At 49.8% G+C, this 24,107-nt stretch overlaps 1 protein-coding gene across 3 annotated transcripts in view; it reads right to left on the bottom strand.

The window, feature by feature from the left end:
• Positions 1-24,107, bottom strand: part of ZFAT (zinc finger and AT-hook domain containing) — a 183,895-nt gene that overhangs the window by 109,908 nt on the left and 49,880 nt on the right. For all 3 annotated transcript variants that reach the window (XR_012327433.1, XM_033842739.2, XM_033842738.2), the window contains exons 4-5: positions 6,063-6,251; positions 4,176-4,326 (exon numbers count right to left, since the gene is read on the bottom strand). Coding sequence is in view for 2 of the 3 variants with exons in the window: in XM_033842739.2 (XP_033698630.1) it covers positions 4,176-4,326; positions 6,063-6,251 (340 nt within the window). In the remaining variant the exon portion in view is untranslated. The remainder of the gene's footprint in view (positions 1-4,175; positions 4,327-6,062; positions 6,252-24,107) is intronic.

Consider the following 24,107-nt stretch of genomic DNA (forward strand, 5'->3'; position numbering starts at 1 on the left):
CATGTCTGGTTCAGAACTCACACAGGGAAAATAAGGTTGTTCAACTGCCATTTGTTAAACTCAGACATCATTAATTAATAAGTGTTTGCCATTTGATTACCACTCACCTGTGCGTTTCGAGCACTGTGTTAGATTTTGTGTATGCGATAGAGAATGAAAGCCTGGTCTGCCTCACAGGTCCTTTCTCTCTCAATATGGCAACGTGGATGCCGAACGAGACGGTAATAGTAATCACGGCTAAAAATTACTGAGTGCTTACAATACTCAAAACTCTTTGCTAAGTATTTAATTTCAACCCTATCATTATGCCCATTTTACAGGTGAGAAAACTGAGTATAACCCAAGGTCATACAGTTAGTAAGTGGTGAAGCCAGGATTTGAACCCAAGCAGACTAGAACCTGCACATTCTTCCACATCCTCCTACTGCCTGGAAACACTGTGAACACCAACCCCCCTTGCCGGTGGGACCATACACGCGGACCTCCTGTGAGGCGGGTGAGGCTTCCTCTCTCCATAACTGCTGCCTCGGGATTCTGCCTAGGTTATCCAGGTAGGTCCTCAGAAACACTGACGATCATTTAGTGCCATTAATCAGACACCATTAAGCTGTACCCACTGTAACTGTAAAGTCTATATTTATGGAACTATCCATACAACTGTGTTTGGCCAACACAGGTTACCTTATGTTTTAAATGAAAAATATTTAAGCAGACTGCGGTCCATAAACACCAGACGGTAGAAGTCCCATGCTGTAATTGAAACATTCAAATCTGAAAGGCAGTACTATGCCTGCATGCTAAACCCAAGGCTAATTTAAGGAAACTAATTTGGACCTTTCTTAAATGGCAAAGGTACCCAGAAGGTGATCATTTTACTGGAGGAAGAAACTCTGGTTTCACAGCATTAATTAAACAAGTCACAGTATTTCCTTCTCTAATGCAAGGTCTAAATGGTCTTAGGAGCATCTCTGACTCTGATTTTTTCATATTATTACCCGAATACCTGGTCAAGCCCTCAGTGCTGCCTCCCACCAAGGGTGATGAATCGGAAGAAGTGGCCAAGCCGCCGGCACCAGGCTCAAGCGCAAGCCTGCACCCGTGGGCTGATGCACAGAGCTGCGACGTCGGGTGATTCCTACCACATTATTTCACTCCGAATGTCCCCTATTCATTGAGAGAGGCACTCTCTCCCACTGCATTTTAGAAAGCATTCAGCCAGAGCTTTAAAAGATCAGACCCCTTGATCCGGTTATTCCACTGCTGGGAATCTAGCGAAAGAAAGAATACGAAATTCAAGCAAAGGTGCTCATTGCATGAGTTTTCACAATAGTTTAAGAGTAGAAGCTGCTTGAAGGTTCCAACGTAGGGAACTAGTTTGGACATTTCTCTTTTTTTTAAACTCACTCATTCATTCATTCATTCTTTCAAAAAAGTATTCCAGGCACTGGGGACACAATGGGGACAAAAACAAACACAACTTATGCTCTCTTGTAGTGCACCTTCTATAGTAAGTGGTGGGCCAGCCTGGTAACCATATAAATGAGCAGATAAGGACCACCAGCTCCCTGTGATGGAAAAAGGCAGGATGCTCTAGGAGCCCAGGTCAAGGCGGACTGATCTATCTGGGGGACAGGGAAGGCCGCCCTGAAGACTGGACATTTGAGCAGACAGCTGAAATATGAACAGGAGTTAACCAAGTGAGGGGGAGGGGAGGCATCCAGTATGAGGAAGGGGCACGTGCAGGAAAGATCAAGGAAATAAAAAGAACCCGGATGGCTGGAGCAGATGCTGGAGCCCAGAGAACCAGAGGGAGCACAGGAGGGGGACCAGGCTGGAGAGGTGGCAGCCGTGGAAGACCCTGTAGGCCAAGTTCTCCTAACAGCAATGTGAAGCCTTAAAGGGTACAATCAAATGGGCATTTTACAAAGAGCTCACTGGCTGCAATGTGGAAAGCTGAGTCGTGGATCACGATGCTACAACATGTCACTACAAAACAGAGTTTGTGAATAATTTGAGTAACAAAGGAAAGTAAGTATAATGGGATTAAGTATTAAAAGCAGGATACAAAACTGCACATAAAATATAAACTCGAGGGCTTCCCTGGTGGCGCAGTGGTTGAGAGTCCGCCTGCCGATGCAGGGGACACGGGTTCGTGCCCCGGTCCGGGAAGATCCCACATGCTGCGGAGCGGCTGGGCCCGTGAGCCGTGGCCTCTGAGCCTGCGCGTCTGGAGCCTGTGCTCCGCAACGGGAGAAGCCACAATAGTGAGAGGCCCGCGTACCGCAAAAAAAAAAAAACAAAACCAAATATAAACCCGATTTTATAAAATATATGGGCTGAAAAAAGGCTGGAAGGAAATACATTAAAAATATTAACTGCTTATCTTAGGGAACATTAGAAATATTAACAGTGCTTATCCTAGGGTAGTGAGATTACAAATAATTTTTTTCCTTATAGATTTCCGGACTTCCGTCACACGAAAAGCCTCTTTCGTAACTGTTTTACAATTTAGACTATAAAATATTAATAGAATGCTTGACAACAGGAATACAGCCTCAATCTACTGATTAAGTACTGAGTATATTTACCTGTAACTAGATTAGCATTGAACTGAAACCCTCCCCAACAGACCTTGAAATATCATGAAGATAATTAACTAAGGTCTACAGATCAACCTGCGTTGAGACAAGAAAGATCCTCAAAATTAATTCCATTTCAGTGTTGCCAAAGGGGTGCATATTTTTACAGCTTTATCGATTAATTCAGTTGCTCACATTTGCAAGAAGAGAGGAGTGAGGCTACAGATGAATGAAGCACCCAGATGACATGATGTTATAATTCAACAAGAGCACTTTCCACATATGGTATCATTTATTCCCACCACTAAACTAAGTCAGATTCTACTGGACAGTCTTGTGGCCGGTGTAAGAGAGGCTCAGAGGCAAAAGCATTTGTGTCCATTCACAGCAGAGCCTCATCCAGGCAGTGGCCATGTCTGTCCTAATCTCTCTCACATCCCCAGTGCCTGGCACATAGAAGGTGTTTAATCTGTTGGGCTGAAGTCCAGTAGAAGGGCCTAGAGCCAACCCAGGTCTGCCTGGTGCTAGAGCTTATGCTCTCATCAAGAACACCTCACTTCCCCCTCTTCCAGAAACAGAGGGAGCCCACTTGCACTGGCATTTTGTCTTTCCCCTCAGCTGGGGAAATGTGTACAGAACTCAGGTGATGAGAGTTTGCTCATCTACGTCAGCAGGTACGTATCACAGCTGAGCTGGTGACCATGGGGAGGGTGGGGGGACATGCAGGCTAGTCCCCTCTGGGACATCGACTCACCCAATGTATTTGGAGGACAGTTTTCAGTGTCAATTCAAGTTTTAAGCACTCGTATCCTTTAAGAGGGCAATTTCAATTCTAGCAATTTATCTCACAGGAAGTCTTGAAGAAGTATTGAAAGAGGGAGGAACCAAAACCTTGTCCGTCAAGCAAAAACTGGCTATAGATAAACTAGTGCATCTACATGACAGCAAACACACTTAAAAAAAATATGTACTGAAAAGGAAAAAGTCAAGGTGTGGTAAGTTTAAAAAAATAGGTTGATAACAGTGCCTTTGGTATTTTATGCTAGGAAAAAAAATAACAAAATTAAAGTGCTATATTTTAGTATATCATGAAAAACTTATGGTGGCCTGTGAACCACAATGTCTATAGTAGTGGCCACGACCAGAAGAGGTTTACTGTAACTGCACATCACACGGATGTTGGAACCTTCTACAGGATGCTTATGCTACTTTTGAAAGTAGGGGGGAAAGAGAGATTTTCTTTTTCATTATAAATTGTGGAGCTATGAAAATCAGCTAATTTACTAAGTAAGGCCTTGTTCACACCTCTTTTTATTCAGATGAAGCATACATCTGCCTTAAGCAGAACGCTCCACCTTCCTTAAGCCGAGGCGCTGCGTTTCCCAAGCAAGCTTGCTGATCTGCCGCGCATCGCACAGAGGCCGCTTGGGCTCAGCCAGCACTCTAGGGCCATAATGGAGGGGCTAGTTCTCAGGTTCAGTCAAGAAAGCGAAACCCTTCATAGATGGGTTTGCACACAGCGTCCTGATAAGCTAACACGCCCATCTCTCGCCCTCTGCAGCGGTGGCTGGAGTCGCACAGAACAGAACGCTTTACCTGCTCGACTTCATGGGCTGCTCATAGGGTGTCTGCTGGATGGCGTACTCCTGGTACCCTCTCCGGGGCGCCAGGTCGGCCACCGCGGCCTCGGGGTCTGCGGCTCCTGCTTCCGGGGGCCCAGCCTCCACCGGAACAATCTTGGTAGCACCTGAGATGGAGGCATAACGCACCATGTATTAAAGAGGCGCCGTGAGGGCCCTGACCACCCCCTGCCCCCAGAGCAGGGGACGGAGCCTGGGAAGCATATTTCTTTACTGTGTGGCACCCATGCAAGGGACTAGTTTTCCTTCAGTTCACACCTTTAACTTGTGTGTTTATATACGTGTACGCATGTGTGTGTAAGTGTGTGTGTGTGTGTGTGTGTGTGTACATGTGTATGTTTGGGGGGAAAGGGCAAGTTTTCCGATAATCAAAACCTTCTTCTGAGATACATTTTCACTTGATCTCCTTACTAAACAACAAAAAACTAGATCCATATACACATATATGCTTCCTACAAGATTTCACATAGATCCACATGTGTTAAACTTTACGCAAATGTAAAACAGCGTCAAGACAGAATGGAGCAGTGGAATCAACTGTGAACAGGAATCTAAGCTGCCTGGGATCTGGTCCCAAATATGACATCACCCTCCCGCCTCCAGACCTCTGTGTCCACCCTGTGAAATGAAAGGTCTGGAGTGGAAAACTCAAAGGTTACCTTTATTCGTGCAAGTCCAGGATGTGAAACGATCAAAGACCGTTTATAGCAGCGTATGTGCACGAGGGTACGTGCACACGCACGTTATATATCAAGTGCACTAAAGAAAAGGCTCCAATCTACCTCTCGTTTCTGGAATAGCAAAGGAAATTAACCACTTTTTACCCGCCCCCTTACAGAAATCTCAGAATACTACCATCAATTCTTAAGAAATCATTATAGAAACTTTCTCTAGAGACAGCTAAACCCAGGAAGCTCTCTCCTGGCATTTCCATTTCCCGGAATAACACTTCTCTGAAGTAGGGTGGGGCAGACAAAGTGACTTTCCAGAAACAACTTCTAGTCACATAATCTTATATGGCTTTTTCTCTGCTGATTACCTTACCCTGCACTGAAGTATCAAGAGGCATTTATTCAGCGTTTTCATTTTAAATAATCAGTTATCAATACTATTAGCACTGAAAAAAGATGTTTAAAAAGGCTCTAGCTGTCCTCAAAATCCTAAACTTGATTTTTCAAAATTTTATTTAACAGCTATCACCTCAAATGGATAGGAAAAAACCCATTATTATACTTTGGAATCTACTATCATAAACTGCTTTTTGTCTAAAGTATCCTTTCCTGGAAGAGACTTTTTTTAAAAAGGGTAGTATAAGAAATCCACTGGCTATTTTATGTTTAAGGAAGAGGAGACAGGAATTTCTAGTATCATAAAATATATGATGAACCCACTAAAAAATGCAAAAAAAGAAAAAAAAAGTGAGGTGGAGGGTTTTGGAGAAGCCGCCAACCTCCATGTGGTGCGAGTGGTCTTACACGTAGGATGGGGCGGTAAGGGCAGGGAGGACATCCAGGAGAGGGGCTGGTGAGGGGGCAAAGAAAAAGACACTCTCCTTGGCCACTGCTCCTGTGAGCTGCCACTCAAACGACAAGGACAGGTCATGGCTGCAGAGGTGGCGGAGGCAGCAGCAGGGGCAGCCCTCACTCCCTTTCCTCTGGACATGCTCGTCCACCACAGCCCTGGGCAGTGACAGGTCAGCCATCATCCCAAGGTACTGGGTAATTCAGTGGAGAGCCCGACAGTGAGGAAGCCGCTCAGGATCACAGCCCCAGCTGTCTGGCTGCCTGCGGCACAGCCCCGCCCACAGAGTCCCATTCTGTCCCCTCCCGCTTGTTTTGCTCACCTGGAATCACTTCATGAGCCGTTAAAACCACACTTATGATGGGCTTCTTGGCTCCGGAGATCTGCGCGGCCTCTTTTCCCGAGCAGACCTTCTGGACTTTCTCCACTCTCTGAGTCCGCAGTCTCTTCGGGGCCTTTTCTCGATCGTCTTCCTTATACTTCTTCTCCAGCTCAAGGTCAGATTCGTTACCTAAGGAGCAAATACCAAGATGCATAGAATATCCTCCTATGTCAGTGATGGAGTCAGGGAGTGCACACAGCCCCAACCCTTTTACGGGACGACAGTAAAGGAAACATACACGTGTGATACAGACACTGGTCCACGGTGCCATGCAGGCCCCTTTACCACTTCGGGCAGCATCTTTGCTTCTTCAGTCTTTCACGTGATTCAATAAATATCATCCCCCGCCACAGGCCACCACATGGGCACGGAGGATACAGCTGACACGGCAGGCAGAGCCACGCATCTTGTTGTCGTGAAGCCAACCAGCCCACAGTGTCATCTATCATCAATCAACACTGCGGAGAAGACATGGTCTTCTTTAGATATACAGCCTAAGAAGTTGTTCAGTTACTCATCTTCCAGTTAGTAGGTGCCTTCCATGTGCCAGGCACGGTGGATATAAAGGCTGACAGGGTTTTGTTATACAGCAGAAACTAACACACCATTGTAAAGCAATTATACTCCAATAAAGATGTTTAAAGAAAAAAAGAAAACAAGCTTAGCTACAAAATAAATAAATAAATAAAGGTAACCTAAAGAAGACTGACAGGGCACAGACCCAGACCCTGCTCTAGAAAGCCCTGCAGCCTGAGGGGTAAGAAACACTTCATATCAAAGTGAAGCATAAAGGAGTGCGTGCTATTCCCAATTCCTAAGTGAGAAGGAAATACGGGGAAGGAAAGGACAGGAGTTGTCTCTTTCCAAGAATCACAGCCACAAACCTGCAGTAGCCTGCCCAAGAACTACTTCTTCAGAACATTCTAACAAAGAGACAGGACCCACTTGGCACAGCCCTGCGTTAGAGATGAACACGGGGTGGGTGGATGGTCACGGGACAGGCACATCGTGCAGGCTTGGAAAGCGCTGGAATAGGGGTTGTCAGGGAGGTGAAGTCAGAACCAGGAAGTAATAAAGCAGAAGCCGGAGAAAAGGGAGAAACCAGAGGGAGACAGCCTGAGGCAACTCAGGAAGCCTGTGCTTCCCGTGATTTAAGTTGTCCACAGCCGGACCCACACAGAAACCCACCGATGGACACCTGAAGAAAGACAGAAAATGGAGAAGTGCAAGCTCCTAGGACGGCATGCTGGCTGGAGGAAATCTCTCGCAAGACGAGGCCAGGAGAAAACCTGGCTAATGGGGCAGGTGGATTGAAACAAACAATTTTCTGTGTTCTATAAATGAGAGTCTTTTCACGCTTGTCCCAATCATCCAGGTGCTTGAACATTTTTAGATCTGGTAGAAACAGTCACGGGTTTTTTTTAACTGCTGGAAAAAGGTCTTTAGTCATATAATTAGTGTCAGCACCAAACATGGTAACAGCAAACTGAAAAGAAATATTAGTAAATGAGATCATGATTCAGAGTGTACTCTGCAAGGCCAAAGGGAAGAGTCAAGACGGTTACATGCATCCACCCCTTGAAGAACACAATGACTCCTAAAAAGCTGAAGAATGGGGCAAAACACGGTATCCCCAAAGTCACTGCCGATGCTTACCTGATGTTCTCTGATTTTTGATCTGCATCGGGTAGTTTTAAGAGATAGGTGTGCATAAATATAGAATATACTGGATGCTATAAAGAGGTAGAAACATACTATAGGACTTCTTGCTTTTAAAAATGACGCTTTACTTTATAGAAGAATTCACCACAGATTACAATTCAATACGTGGATGACACAGCAGGAATAGATAACGTTTACATAAAAAAAAAAAAAAAACAAGAATTAGAGCTTGCCATAAGTTGAATCTGGGTTTACATCATGAACCAACTACAAAAGCCAAGAGCATATACACGATGTCAGCCGGCATGACCATGAAGTAGCTGAAGCGATCATGGTTACACTCCCCACACTCTGCACTGGATTGACCATGTCTGGACTCAGCTTTATGCATCGTACGTTAAGAATACACTGCAGAACTGGGTGCACGAGGATGGTGGACAGGAGTGGAAGAAGGTCTGGAGGACTGAAACCCGCTAAAGACATGGGAGTTGACCCAGGTGGAGATGAGGAGACTGGATGGGACTCTGGTCTCTCAGCCCAACTATTACCACAGCTCCTATTCGTGTCCTTGCTTCAGCCACCTGCCCGGTCCCCAGGACAGAGGAAGCCGCTCCAGCCATTCTGGCAGCGGGAACTCCAGGACCCCAGCGTGGCCAACAGGGTCTGGGGTGAAGGCTGCCAAGGGCTTCTGGGAACAGTTTCCTTCCCTAAGAAAACCTCTGCTTCACTGGGCATCACTACTGTCCACTGCCTGGAACTGAGGCAATCACCCAGAACCTACAAGAGATCAAGGGAAAGCCCAGGTCGACACCTTGAGGGTCCGGAATGAAGGATGGACCCTGGGACGGCAATGGTACATCTGCACCCCCCCGACCTGACCCGACCCGACCCTGGAACCGCCGATCCCCATGCATCTGTGACGTGGGAGAATGGACATTCCCACTTTCCAATTTGTTTCTAATTGATGCCTCTACTGAAAGTATCTCGACTAACACACTCTCCAAACCATTTTCCATCTTGACCAGAGAGTGAATCGTTTTTAAAACCCAAATCTGACCCTGTCACTCCCCTGCTTAAAACTCTTCAATGGCTTCCCTCCCATCTCCATGAGCAGAAAGTGCTAGATAAAGTCCTCCAAGATTCGCCATCAATCATCTCTCCCACGACCCCTGCACCCTCAAGGCCAAGATCCCCAAGTACGCACCCACGTGTACTCATCTGCTCACCCCTTCAGGCTCCAACTATACTGAACTACAGCCCCTGGAACTGCATGCAGGTCCCCGTAACATCTAACACCCAATCCACAGGCCCCTGCTTGTCCAGATGACAAAGGCAGTTCAGATTTACACACAAACACACACACACACACACACACACACACACCAAGAAATCAACATTATCAACGGTTGGATTTCCCACACTGCTTTGCAGTTATCTGTTTGGATGCCTCATCTGTGCTGTGACCTCCAGGAAATTGGGTCTGTGTCTTCTTGTTATTTTATTGAGCCTGACGCAGACCGATAGCAGAGGACCTAACCTAGAACACAATGAAGACCTGCTCTGTTGTGCTCAAAAAGGCGAAGCTAGGACCAATGGGTAGAGGTCAGCAACAGACTTCACCAGAAGAAGAAATTTCCAGCAGTCAGAGCCATCCAACGAGGGAGAGGTGGCTTTAGAGATGTGTTTCTCAGGAGGGTTTTCGAGGAGCTTCACATAGCAATCGTGGTGCTGTGAGAAAGACTGAACCACATGGGGGGTCAAATCAGACAAGCTCTGCATCTCTGAATTCTGAGACCCTCCCAACAGGGAGATGGAGCTGCTATGTAAGGAGGACGGCAGGAGAAAGGAGGTGGAGGGGCGGGCAGTACAAGACAGTAAAAGAAAACGCGGAGTAAGACAGCGGGCAACGGGAGAAGATGCACCTTCCACCTCCTGGGCAGCCACCAGCACCCTCCGTGCCCGTGTGGGCTCTGATTCTCCCCGTAGCAAATGCCAGCGGGGCTCTCACCATGTCCCCGAGGCCCACACACGACCCTGGCAGCAGCTGCAGTGGACACTCAGGCTCACCCTGCACCCCAGCGTCCGACCTCAAGCTTGCACAGGTGTCTTGAAGCATTCGAGCTAGGCCCCTGCTGCCCAGAGGTGGAGACGGGTCAACGTGGTGGGGACGACCCTCAACCAAGGAGGAATGGGAAGCAATGCACAGCCACTCTGGGCTCCCGGCCTGAGTGCACATTTCTGGGACACATTCTGGAAGCTTCGAGATCCTGGCAGAGTCAAACGCCCAGTGACCACAGCTGGAACCCAGCAGCAAACCCTTGTCTCTCCCCCTTCCCTGTCTCACCCTCCCCACACCTCACTCCTGCTTCCTGGGATCCCCACCCCAGTAACTGCCTGCAGCCGGGGCAGCTTGCAGGGAGCATAAGCGAAGTCAACCCCATTCAAAACTGTCCCAAACGCGCACCTCCAAGCCCCCACGCCCTCCATCAATTCCCTGTGGCCCCATGCGACATGGATCCACAGCCCATTCAGCTACATTCCACTCTCGAGAGCTTCCAGAAGTTTCCACAGTAAGTATTCCCACTGATCCAGGCACCACGTGGCAGACACTGTACAAGCAGCCTTGGAAATGATTCTTGGAGTTATCTTAACCCAACTCCTTGACGACTGGAGCACAGTGGAAAGAACACAGCCGCTACAGAACAGAAGCATGTGCATGCAGGGAACAGCAGGTAATTCCGGGTAAGACACCGCGTATAAGAAAGGGGAGCCAAGAGGTGGAAGAGGGGCAGGCAGGGGCAGAGCGTGAAGACCCTGGACGACAAAGGCAAGTGCCTCCTGTAGAGAAATGAGGGGTCTCTGGCCCGCCCCTGCACGCGTGCTCCTCGCAAGCCCTGGGCCCAGCCCACTGCAGCCCGCACGACTATCTAGTCTCGTTCCCAGCACCAGGTCAAGCACGTAGAAGGTGCTACCCGCTTGTGTGCAGAGAACAGGGAGGGTGGAGGGAGAAAGAGAAGGACATCTGAATAAACGTCTTGCGGGTAACTTTGTGCTCACTCCCTTTGGACATCAAAGAAGTCCTCACTTCCACTTGACCTGCTTGTTTGGGGATTTCCCTGCATCCTCACTTGACCCATCTTTGTACTTTTCCAAGTTGCCACTGAACCGCTCCTGCATGCAGCCCGGGAGTCCTGCCAGCGCCCGCATCCCTCCCTCGGCTCACCTGCACCACAGTCTCCCACACGGAGCTTCTACACAGTCCCCTACTCCAGCCACTCTTCACCACGTGCCAAGGCGGCACAGAGGAGAAGCACAGCAACAGGCACGTCTGAGTCTCTCCCCGCTTCCTACCCACCAGGCTGTCCTCTTCCCAAGTCTCTCCCTCCACTCTGATCTCCTACCCTGGTGTTTTGGGATATGCTATGTGTAGCATTTGCTGCAGAATGAGGTAGGGGGGTCATATCTCTGGTTTCCAGCCTCTCGAGGTAATTGGATTTAATCAGCAAGGCTCCCACTGCCAGCATCACCAGTCCTTTGGGAGTCGGGAGAGGAGAAAGTCCCAGGACCTCATAAGAACCTCCACTGACAAGTCCTGACTCTCCGCCCACATCTCCCACCCAAACTATCCCAGGATGGGCCCGCTCTCCAGGCTGACGGTGGAAAGACCCTCTCACTCCAGACCTGACACTGCTGGAGCCTGAGACAAATTAACCCATCAGGCTCTGTGGACACACTCACTTTTATTTGTAGGACTCATCCTGGTTGTGACTCAGAAAGGCCAAGTCAACGATGGGTCTGACTCCAGGTCTGCCTCTTCCGTTTCTCTGCCTGTTTGCTAGTTATGACCCTCTCCTCAATCTGGTTAAGGATTCATGTCAAGTAGTGTTCTTCTGAAAACAGAATTTCTATTTCTAATACCAAGTTCAACAATGATTCCCTCGTACTTAATAAGACATTCTCTTTGTGAGCTTTTTTTTTCCTTGTTGTCCCATTTCCAAATTTTCTCAGGGTCCATCTTCAAACAAACCATCATTTCTACACAAAAGAAAGAAATATTTCCTTGTAAATTATCCCAGCACTACAGAATGTATTTGTTCCTTACCAGCCACAGTTCATTCACCATATACTTGTGGAGTGCCAGGGCCTGTTCTAAGCATTTGTGATCCTGCAGGGTACAAAACAGAGAGAGACCCTTGCCCTCTGGAGTTTACGTGCTGGTGGGGAAAGACAGACAACACAGTTAAAACATAATAATTAAGTAGATTACATGATATATCAGGAGGTAACTTTAAAATTTCTCATTTTACCGGAGCCTGGTGAAAGAACACAGGCATGTGGAAGATGAACAAGTCTGATTTTTTGTTTTTAGGAGAACCATTCTTTAGAGGGCCCTACTCCATTCTACAAAGGAAAAACAATCTTTGGTCAGAATCTCATAAAATCAAAATAAAAAGAATCTTATAAAATCATCTGCCCCTTTTACAGGAATAAGACAAGTCTGAATTTTTAAGCGCTGTGGTCCAGTGTGCTAACAAACACATCTCACATGACCAGTTTCTACTGATGGGGAAAGTCATTGTGACAGGGCTTATTTACTTGTTGACTTTGTTTCTGGTCTGTCCCCATAGACAATGTAAGTGCAAGGCAGCCGGGCAGGATTGAGCCCATTTTGCTGGACACCTGCCACCGGGCCACTACCCTGAAGGGCTCTGTGAAGTGGGAAGAGATGGGTGGGACCTCACCTTCACAAAGCGAGAGAGTCAGCCCTTCATTAAACGGATTACAAGTGAAGGCCTCTCAGATGCCTGGCCCTGTGCTGGGCTCTGGGGGCCCAGAGAAGAACCCGGCCTGTCCCTGCCCTCGGGGAGATGACCAAACGCGGATGGCTGCCCCACCCATCAGAAAACCCCTCCCGCCATCTTCTCCTTTAGTCCTTGGGCCCTAGAGAAGCTGAACTGTTCCTGAGCCTGTTACAAACACCCAGCATCACGCCTGAGTTCCTCTGACTGCAAAGCGCGGGCTTCCTGCTGCCCTCTCCTGCCTCCGATGGGCCAGGAGGAGAAGTTTAGACAAAGGACCAGAGAGGAACCAACAAACAGCGGGCCCCGTGGTGAGAGGCAGTGGTCAAGTGGCAAAGCCTCGTACTGTCCTACGGGGACCAAAAGGACAGGTGGGTCTGGCTGGTCAGCCGAGAAGTGAGGTCCACGACCAGTGCTCTGCTTTCTCCGTGGGGAATGGTGCTCAGCTTAAAGGCTCTTCGTGCACCATGATGCCTGGTCTTATTTCTAAGAAGCCCCTCTCCTCCCCCCTCCCCTCTCTGACAGGGCCCTGGTCCATCTGTGCTGAAGGCTGGTGAGAACATAAAGGGCGGCACTTGCTCAGTGCGTCCTCAGCTGAGTTCCCAGAAGCAGCAAGAGGCCATTTGCTCCTGATCACTGTGCTGATGAACGGCCCACCTGGGCGCCCGCCTGCCCGCATGAACGCACACCGTGCAGGGACTGCACGGCTGGCAGCCCTGGTGCAGCACACGGCCGCTCCGGCCCCCGCTTCCAGGGCCAGGCATTTAAAGTCCTGTCATGCTTGGCGATGGCAGCCCAGTTCTGCTCTGCAGCCGTGCTCCTTGCTACAAAGAAGCAATTCTTGGAAAGTGAAGAAAATAGAGTTTCTGTTCCGTGCTCCTTGCTACAAAGAAGCAATTCTTGGAAAGTGAAGAAAATAGAGTTTCTGTTCCGTTCAAACTGGTAAATGTCTATCTTCCCTGCACTGAGACAGACTAAACCCTCTGGCAATGAACAAGGCTAACGGAACATGGCTCTTCTGACAAGTCGGAGAACCCCAGCTGACACCCAGGCTCCCGGGCTGATGCCAATGGGTAATTTGGGGTAATTTACTCACTCTTGGTTCAGAGAATGCCCAGCTGACTCCCTGGGCTGACACAGTGCCTGGTGAGGAACGGGCAGCAAGTGGATCTCTTTCAATAAATACACCCAGCATGGAAAATGAAGACAGTGAGGGGGGCTGGGCGTGAGGGAGCACCCGGGTCCCACTCCACGTCTTCTAGGTAGTGCTTTCCAGATGAACCGCCTTCCAGATAGGCTGCTACTTTCATGTGTTCCTTACGCAATGAATGTTAAGGTAGTATTTTATCTTCAAATTGTATGAAACATCTGTAATATCTTCACTGAGCTCTACAAAAGACTCTATCCAAAAGAAAGCAGGATGTGATTTTAAGTGAGATCAAGAGCGGAAGTCTGTCTGAGATGCTTAAAAGGCAGAAGAGATGGGATACCATCAACCCGCCCCCGGTAGACCAGCAAGGGCACAGGAAGGAAGGTCAGTGTTAATCTCATCAGCAACACTGGGTTTCAGACTGAAATATCTGACAGCATCTAGGCCCGTCTGGTGTTTTTCCTTTAGTCAATAGTCATGAGAGGGAGGTAACCTGTACCACTGTAATAGCACCACGTTATCTTCTGAGAGGCACATTACAGTCTGCAAAGCACTTTCATGAGCACTAACTAGCACCTGTAACTCTACTGCATGTGCACACTGTGCCTTTTTAATCAACCTTCTCACATTTCACTTTTTCCCCCAAGGCTCTAATAAAATGTGCTTTTCCGCATACGAGGTGCTTGGCTGAAGTGCCCTTGTCCAGCAAACTTCACACCGTGCTGCACCACCATCTGAATCCAATTGTGATCGCCACTGCATCAGGATGTGGTTTTCAAACGTTTTTTTTTTTTTAGCAGCAGGACATTTTGAGTGAATTCTTTAAGCAATTTCAACATAAACAATCAATAAAAGGGCATGACTGCTCTGGTTAAAGTGGGTAGGGTCCAAGCCAGCCCCCCACTAGCTACCCCCTCCACGGCCCTCCCAGCCCTCCATCTCAGCCGCAAGTGCCTCAGCTTTAAAACAAGTAGGTGAGGATGCAGGAGGGACTGTCACATACCACTTTCACCACAGTCGCTGCTCTGAGTGGCCAGCGCAGAGTCAGGGTGTGTGAGCTACACTCCAGCTCTGCCTTCGAGCTGGGCCAGTCTGGAACTCTCTAAACCTAGGGTCCGAATCTGCAAAATGAGTCATTGTGAGGTTCAAGTGAGGGAAGGTCACAGAGTCCTCTCCAGGGGGGCGGCGGGAATCACGCAGTCGCCCCCAGGCCGCACGCGTTTGGGGCCAGTGACTTCCTGCCTGAAGATGCACATGTGCAGCTCAGGGCTGGGCTGGGGTCCTGGCTTCGCAGTGGTTCTGGCTGGTTTCTGCTAACAGGAGAGGCACAGGAAGGGCCGCCTCACCCTGCCCCCGAGCCCGGAATGTTCTGCGGAGTCACTGACGTCCTGGGAACGGTATTGTTCAACATCGTGACATCTGTGCCTCACTGCTCTTCAACCACAGCACACTGACAGAATTCTTTACATTTCATTTCCTTTTGAAAAGACGGCGTTTAAGAAGTGACGACACTGCAACATGGAAGCGGGAGTTCCCAGGTGGGTGCACGCGCCCCTCAGTGCTGACACTCCTACGACAGCGCCCGGGGCCCTCACGCGGGGAGGCGTCCTGACTTCAACTGAAGGCGGCCCTGCTTAAGGAGCAGAGACCAAGCATGTGCTCCATTCTAAGGGGAATGAGCAAAGATCCAGTGTCCCCAGTGTTCTAGAAAGTTTCCACTTGCCCCTCCAGGCCCACCCTCATCTGTCTCCACCCAGCTCCCGGAGGCTCACCTGTACGGGTCACACAGGGGCTCCATCGCCCTCTGGCTTCCATCACCAGCAGAAGACAGGAGGGAGGGAGGGGAGTAGGGGGCGATATTCTCCAGGCCCCCTCCCTGCAAAGGCTGCAGCTCTCCCTGCAGCTCTCTCCTGCCTCTACACCTCGGGTGACAACGACTCCCCCACTGTCCCCAGCCTCCCCCAGGACCAACACCTACCCACACTGTACAAATAATCCCTTTAGTAAACTCTCAAATCGCCACGTGCTTGCTGCCAGCTCCACGGGGCGACGCTTTCAGTCATCTCTACATGACCCCTCTTTCCGGCCCCCAAATCTCATCTTCACCCCGGCCGTGTCAAGCACCCCCGACTGACACGGCTCCTGCTCAGGCCAGCACAAGGCACATTCCCAAGACCAAAGGACTCTTATCCCAGCTTCGTCTCATTGACTCTCCCTGCGTCACTGACCATCGCTGATCCCGTCCTTCTCCCCCTTTAAGGCGGCCTTCCTGCTCTTCTCTCCCTCTGGATGCTCGGCACCAGGGTCCTCAGGAAGCCACGCTGCTGTTTGCTTCGGTTCCATCCCAACCCCTGCTGACCACCCACATGTGCCCTCACCCACGAAGGGGCCTCCTGCCGGTCCCACACCCAGGTGGATGACACCCCCATGGACACCCAGAGTCCACCAAACTCAGTGTGTGACCAGAACAAACTCATCCTCTCTCCCCCAAACCTGCTTCTCCCTTGGGTTCTCCGGATTGGCAGGGGCCACCCTCCACCCCAGCACCTGAGCCAAAACCTGGGCCCCCTCCCTCCCACAACTTCCTGCTTCCTGTCCACATCAACCTGTGCCCAGGGCCTGGGAATCACACTTCCTCAGCAGCTCTAGAACACACCCCCTTCTTTGACGCCCACTGCCACTGCTGAAACCAGATACTGCAGACCCTCCACCAGGCCCTGCACCAGCCTCCTACAGTCTCCCCACAAGCACATGCGGCCAGCAGCCTCCTCCGGGCCTTACAGGATGCTACTCCCTCTGCCAGGCTGCATTCCACATGCCTCCCCCGCCTTCTGCCTCCTCTCACCTCCAGCCCCACCCACCCTACAGAACACCAGGCCCATGTGGACGTCAAAGCTCTGCCCAAGCCCTTCCTGACCTGCCCTGCTCTCTCAAGCTGCCTCTGAAGTCCCGTCTCTGAGCTCCCTTAAGATCCCGTGTGGCCTCTGCGGGTGCTCATCACACTTACCCCAAAGTGTCAGTGTCATCTGTTTGCCCCGCCCACCAAACTCTGAACAACTTTACTATACAAACTTCCGTTCATTTGACATCACATAGCCCAGCAACCACCGCATGCCTGGTACACAAACAGTAGGTGCTCAATCAATGCTTCCGATGAATTAATGAAAGATCTACAGCAGGGGTTCACAAACATTCCCACTTTTCTCAGCTCCTAACCATACACACACATGCACACGCACACACTCCTTTAACTCTGACGAGCTTCTCTGACTTCACTGAGAAAAACGAAGCTCACTTGATACAAAAGCTCTCAACTAAGTTCCCTTTATCTCAGAGTCTCCCTGCTCTTTGCTCACCATGCCCTCCTGTCCTAGAGGAGTTCCTTTGGGAGGGATACTGCTCCATTTTCCAACGCCCCACTCTTAGCAGTGGGATCTGTGTCTGTGTTTACCCTCTAACTCCCCAAGGGACTTCGCAGAGTCCCGACATGGAATAACATGCAAGCAAGGCACACTGATTTAGGAAAGGGCAGATGAAGAGTTAACCACAGGAGCAATCACACATGTGTAGAAGTTAGTTCGTACACACTCATTTGTAATCAACACAGCACTAATATTCTAAAGTACCTATTCCAAATTGCCCAAGAGCTAATTAAATCTCAGAACACCCCAGAGAGTCAAGTGTTATCAGCCGCATTAATAAAAAGCCCAGAACAGCTGTCAGAACAGCAGCCTGATATGGGATTATATTCTGGGGCTCTGCCAGTGAGTCATGCCACACTGCTGATGCAGCAGTTTAAGAAACTTATTAACCCAAGATAATGCTATCGAACCTGCTGACTGTGCATCACTCTCACCCTCCCTCTTCCCCTCAGGCTTTCTCAAGTCTTCCCGTCTCTCTTGCTCTGAGGGAAGGACAGGCGAGCACCTGCTCCGAGCACAGCATTCCCACAAACAGGAAACTATGAGTATAAGCACCTGCAGAGCATGAGGCCGTCAGCCTCCTTGTGACTCTGTCCTCACTGCACACTCACCACAGTGAACTAGCCAGCATTCCTCAAACACGCCCCCAGCCCTGCACCTGCAGGCTTTCGCAGCAGCCATCCTGATGGAAATGCCTAGCCCATCCCCTCCCCCGCCCCCTATGTCAGCCTTAGACATGGAGTTCACGGCCCCTCTCTCCAGGGAGCCCTCCAGGATACACCCACGGGGGCGCGGTCCTGCCCTGCCCCCTCTGCATTGGGCTGGCCCCTCCATCGTACTGTATCCATTCACCCCTTGGTCCTCCTCCCCAGGCTCAGCTGCTCAAGGGAAGAGACTCGTTTTACTCGCTTTGATCTCCAAAGTCTGGCTTAGTGCCCAGCAACAAGCTCAGGAAGGAGGAGAAAAAAGAGAAGAGGATCGGCCGCTGCAGGGATCTCACTCAGCCCTTGGCTTCAGACAGCTCCTCAGCAGCTGGGAAGCTCCAGGCACAGCAGTAAGTCCGGCTTTAAAGGCCGCTGGGCCACGGGCCATTCATTGCAGCATTTCTCAGTGCTCGGGTTGTTAGTGGTGAGAGAGAGACTCCTTTTCAAAATGGGGGGTGGGGAAATAAGTAGCTGCTACTTGTCTGAAGAGCCATCACTTGGAGAAAGGCCCCCTGTGTCACAGGCTCCATCCCTCCCATCACGTCCCTCGAGGCGGGATACAGGCAGCCCCCGAACTGCAGAGAGCACGACGCAAAGGGGCTGCAGCACAAGAGGCCGGCCTCCAAGATGCTGGACAAGATATTCCATAAAGCCCTGCTTGGGTGGGATTTAGTTAGCTCCTCTTCTCCCCCAGCCCCTGCCCCCCACCGTGAAAAATGGCACTGAGTGCCCTCTGATTACCTGAGAGTCGCAGCAGGTCTGTAGTAGAGAGCACAGGGCCGGCTCCACATCTGACTTATGTCACGTGTCTCACATTGGGACACGTAGTCACCAAAGGGACTGGAGGTTTAATTCAGGTGACTCTGGGCCAGGGCAAGGTGGAGAATCAGAGGACCAGCACTCAAAGACGGCTGGATCCACGTGACAAAAGCTGGAGCTCGGAAGTCGAAGGGACCAGGATTCACGTAATTACTAGCTGGCGTCGGGCAGCTTCCTTCGTCTAGCAGAGCCTGTATCTTCATCTAAGCGATGAGCCGGCAGCCCTGCCTCAGCACCCAGCAGGAGGATGAGAACAGATGCTCAGCACCCTGACAGCAGCTGGCACAGACGGGCACACGGTAAGAGGAGGCACCATCACCGCTGCGGGGCCCAGCTGGGGCCCACAAGCATCACGCTCCCGCTGACCTGGGTCTAGGATTCTGTGGACCTACAGGAAGCTCTAGACCAGCTCGCCTCTGGAATTATGGAAGCATGTAAACAAACTCTGCCAAACTTAGCGGCCTGAGCCGTACCCACAGTTTGCTCACCCAGGGCCCGTCTCTGGGGCCTGTCAGGGCTCATGGCTGCAGATCTCACACTCTCTTCCTTCCATAAACAACTCTGGCAATGGATCCCATTCTCATTTATCTGAATTTTATTCCAAGTGTCAGGAGCTACTGGAGAGAGAAAGGTCACGTGCAGGTGTTTTCCTTCAGCGGACGTTTAGCAGGGCTGCCTGCACCAGGGCACCGTGCCGGCCTCAAGAATGAGAAACAGCTAGGGAGCTGGCTTAGAGGGTTCAGGGCAGCTTTCCAAGAAGAAAAAGCTGCCTGTGCAAAAGAGCCCATGGGGCACGTGGGGCGGAAAGCAGGCAGAGGTGAGGCCCCTCCACGCAGCGGGGGAGGCCACGGGAGGACTCTCAGCAACAACGTGACGTGTCACCTTAGCACGTGACATCCTTCTGTGAAGGGCGAACTTATGGGGAGCAGGTCTAGAAGTGGAGCAGCCGGTCTGCTAGGCAAAGAGTCCATATGAGAGATGAGAAGGCCAGACCCAGGGCAGGGAGGACGCCCGGAGAGGAAACCGACTGAGGGCTCCAGAATCGTGGGGAGTCGGCAGGCTGGAAGTGAGCCAGAGGAGGACGCAAGGATGACTCCAGACTCTAGCTCAGATGACTCCACAGCACCAGCAAAGGAGAGGTAACTTTCACAGGCAACCCTCAAACACAGGTGAAAAGAATGACAGCGGAAACCTGAAATGTGAAGAGCAGGGGAGAAGGAGGAAAGAAGGAAAACAACTACAGAGGCAAAAGCTGAGTGGAAGCCAGTACAATGGCCAGACAGTCAGCAACACGAACCTGGGACCTCTCCCGCGTCGTGTGACCCACTCCGCACAGAAACGCAAATGGAAGTGATGAAACATGCTGAGTTTCCCCCCATTAGACACTGCACAGTCCTAGTTTCTGCTCTCTGAAGATTCATGCTTTCATTCACACGATATTTACCGAGCACTGGCTGCGGACAAGTGTAGTTTTTCAGAGGGCAAAGGGAAGCAGGGCCTGCCAAGCAAAATGAACAACGCACGAGAAACCAAGAGAGCACAGGGCACTGTGGCCTCTGGATGTTCATTACAGAGTCGTAGGTGGGCACCATGGGACGGGGTAAGAAATCAGGGTACAGGGCGGCAGCTGCCAGGTCATACATAAACAACCTAGAAGGTTCCTGAGGAGCTTGGACTGTCTCTGAGCAGCGGTGGGCATCAGGGCGGGCTGTCTTCAGGGAAGGGATGTGACCGGTGTGCATTTCAGAAAGATGGCCCTAATGGCAAGGAGAGGCATGGTTTCCAAAGCAGAAGGCACCTATCCAGGGGATGCCTAGGCCCATCCACTGAAATCTGGGAAGAGAGGAGCAGAATTCCTCTTTACTTTTCTTACCTCTTCCTTCTGAAATGTATATCTTACGTATGCTTCATAATGCCTATAACACACGCACACGGCAGTGTATGTATTCGAGCCACCACGCCTGAGTTCCCATCCCAGGTCCACCGCTTCCTACCGTGTCACACTGAACAGCATGCTTGCCTCAGTTTCCCAGTTTGTGAAATGAGGATAAAAACAGTAACCATCTGGTAGGATTTTTGTGAAGAGAAAATAAATTAATACTTGCAAGACACTCAGAATAGACCCACATTAAGAACTCCATCGATACTTACTAAATTTTTTTAAATTATTTTTAAAGTTTTGGCCACACCACGTGGCATGTGGAATCTTAGCTGCCCGACCAGGGATTGAACCCGCACCCCCTGCAGTGGAAGCATGGAGTCTCAACCACTGGACCGCCAGGGAAGTCCTGATTATTAAATTGTAAAAATGCAACTTATTAGTAAATAAGTAAATATTTATTGGGGATATATTTGCAGATCACTGATGCACATCTAGCATGGATCAGAGAGGGAGGGCAGACCAGACTTGTTACAAGAGTCCATGTGGGAGCCTGACCCACAAGAATGGCAGCAGAGATGCAGAGAAGAATCAGAGGAATATTTAGCAGGAAAAGTCAGCTGACTATGGCAAGTGGCCGGATGTGACAGGTGAAGAAGAGGTTTCTGGATGAGACACGTGGACGGGGTGGCCAGTCACCAGGACGGAAGATCAGGGGAACATTTATAAGGAGCCTGTGGGACCCCAGACTGAGACACAGGCCTTGAGCTCAGGACATGGTCGGGGCAAGGAGGACATCTGCAGATCCCCAGACCGCAGTTGTGGGCAAATCCATGGAAATGGTAGGAGCCATGCAGTTGCCACTAGTGACAGCCACCAAACCTTTCCAGTCCTCCCCCACCATGGGCCCTTGACATTGGGGGAGATCAATTCTGGCTAATGAACTGCAGGGGCAGAAATGACAGAGGTCACTTCTGGGCTGACATGAAACCCTCAGGCTCTCCTCCCCTCCTGCCCGGTGACCAGCTGTGTTCGGGATGCTGACTGCTCTCTCTGCCTGGGTCCCTGGGTGAGCAGAGCCTCCTGAGAATCTGCAGCAGAACAAGAAGGAAAGCTTGGTTCTGTGTGGCCACCGCGATGGGGGAGACTGGTTGTAAGGGCGTACCCTGGCCCACACCGACAGAACCCGCGACAGTTAAGGGCTAAACAGACGGGCCCAAGCTCACGAAGCAGGTGGGGCAGGAGGAAAGTGGGACGAGGGGGGTCCATGAAAGGTGACACTAACTGTCCCAAAGTCCCACATTTCCAAGCATGCTGAGGACCATGTATGCTTGGAGGCCACTGCCCTTTGCATTCCCCTCATTAGCACAGAGATAAAACAAGGGTTCACAAGGCAGCGAGAGGAAACAGAATTTATCATTCTGTATCTTTCCACAGAGAAAAGTGTTCTACTCAGAGACTGACACTGCTCCACCTTTCCACCTGCAAATTTTCAAACCCGACTCACTCAAAACAGTTTTCAATCACAGAAGCTACTTATCAAGTCAGCGGTTTTGCTAACACAAATATAGTAGAAGACACTTGAAATATTGCTGTAAAAAATCCTCATGAAGATTATAGGTGCATCTTAAAGAAGATCTTAAAATAAATGCCTTGGGGACTTCGCTGGTGGCGCAGTGGTTAAGAATCCGCCTGCCAATGCAGGGGACACGGGTTTGAGCCCTGGTCCAGGAAGATCCCACATGCTGCGGAGCAATTAAGCCCGTGAGCCACAACTACTGAGCCTGCGCTCTAGAGCCCGCAAGCCACAACTACTGAAGCCCACGCGTCTAGAGCCCGTGCCCCGCAACAAGAGAAACCACCACAGTGAGAAGCCCGCGCACCGCGACGAAGAGTAGCCCCCGCTCGCCGCAACTAGAGAAAAGCCCACGTGCAGCAACGATGACCCAACGCAGCCAAAAATAAATAAATAAATTTATTTTAAAAATTAATTTAAAAATAAATAAAAAATAAATGCCTTGTCTTCTTTAAGGAGGATTTAACAAAAATAAGAGCAAATTTTTGCAACTCTCCTAGCATAAAATGACCCCAGAAATAACAAGCTTAGAAAGGTTCAGAAGTCACTTTTCTAAACTTGACGTATTGATTTCTGTAGAGGCTGCAGTGTTTTTCAAAAACACCAGCTGTTCCACATAATGTCATTGGGGAAAAAAAATCTCTTTTCCTGGTTTCTTTTATTATTCAAATTCAGAATAAAATAAATAAATGTTGAATATATATATCAAAATATTATCTTAGGGGGCTTCCCTGGTGGCGCAGTGGTTGGGAGCCGATGCAGGGGACATGGGTTCGTGCCCCGGTCCGGGAAGATCCCACATGCCGCGGAGCAGCTGAGCCCGTGAGCCATGGTCGCTGAGCCTGCGCATCCGGAGCCTGTGCTCCACAGTGGGAGAGGCCACAACAGTGAGAGGCCCACGTACCACAAATAAATAAATAAAGTAAGTAAGTAAATAAATAAATAAATGTTTAATATATATCAAAAATATTATTTTAGGGCGCTTCCCTGGTGGCGCAGTGGTTGGGAGTCCGCCTGCTGATGCAGGGGACGCGGGTTCGTGCCCCGGTCCGGGAGGATCCCACATGCCACGGAGCGGCTGGGCCCCTGAGCCATGGCTGCTGAGCCTGAGCGTCTGGAGCCTGTGCTCCGCAACGGGAGAGGCCACAACGGTGAGCGGCCCGCATACAGCAAAAAAAAAAAAAAGTATTATTTTAACTTGCCATGGTTCAGTGTAGGGAGAAAGCTTATTTTGTTTTCTTCTAATTGTTTTAACGAGCAAAAGAGTCAAGGTCAATTCTTTAAAATGTCACTAAACTGCTCTTTACAGAGCATGAATTAAAACAATTATGCAAGAATTTTCCAAATTGTAATATTGTGCTTGGCAAACTAAGGAACGTGGAGCAATCATCACAGCGATGTCAGCCACGAGGCAGCTGGGCATAAGGTCATTTCTGCATATTTTAGAAGCTTTAGCAGTGGCCAGAAAGGGAAAAACACCCAGAGCTTCTACCTTTCCATTTGGTATCTGTTAAATTAAAGTGCACTTAGGTCATTCAAATCAATGGACTACGAGGCCATTTTCTATACAGCTTAGCACTGGAGGAAGCTGATAATCGTATTAGAAAGGACTGTGCCTGTCTGCCACTGCTGAAGAGATTGCCTAATTAATTACAGAATAGGAAATAAACATCAGGACCATACAGGATGGAACTTTCATTTCCCATGAGGTTAGAGAAAAAGCTGAGAGAGATATACTGAAATGAACAAAATCAACATCTATGAAGTAGAAATGAGACTGGTTTTAAGACACAAACATGGTAGAGCTGGGCCAGCCACAGGGTAGGAGTGGGGACACATGGGATGGTACCCAGCCCTACGTCCGAGGAGCTGTGTGACTCTGGATAATCATCACTTCTGGACCTCAACTTCCTCAATTATAAAATTATGAAATTGGTTTGAAAAGGGGGTTTTCTGAGCCAATCCTAGAAGGTC

The sequence above is a fragment of the Tursiops truncatus genome, chromosome 17 (genome assembly GCF_011762595.2).
Source record: "Tursiops truncatus isolate mTurTru1 chromosome 17, mTurTru1.mat.Y, whole genome shotgun sequence".
Taxonomy (NCBI): Eukaryota; Metazoa; Chordata; class Mammalia; order Artiodactyla; family Delphinidae; genus Tursiops; species Tursiops truncatus.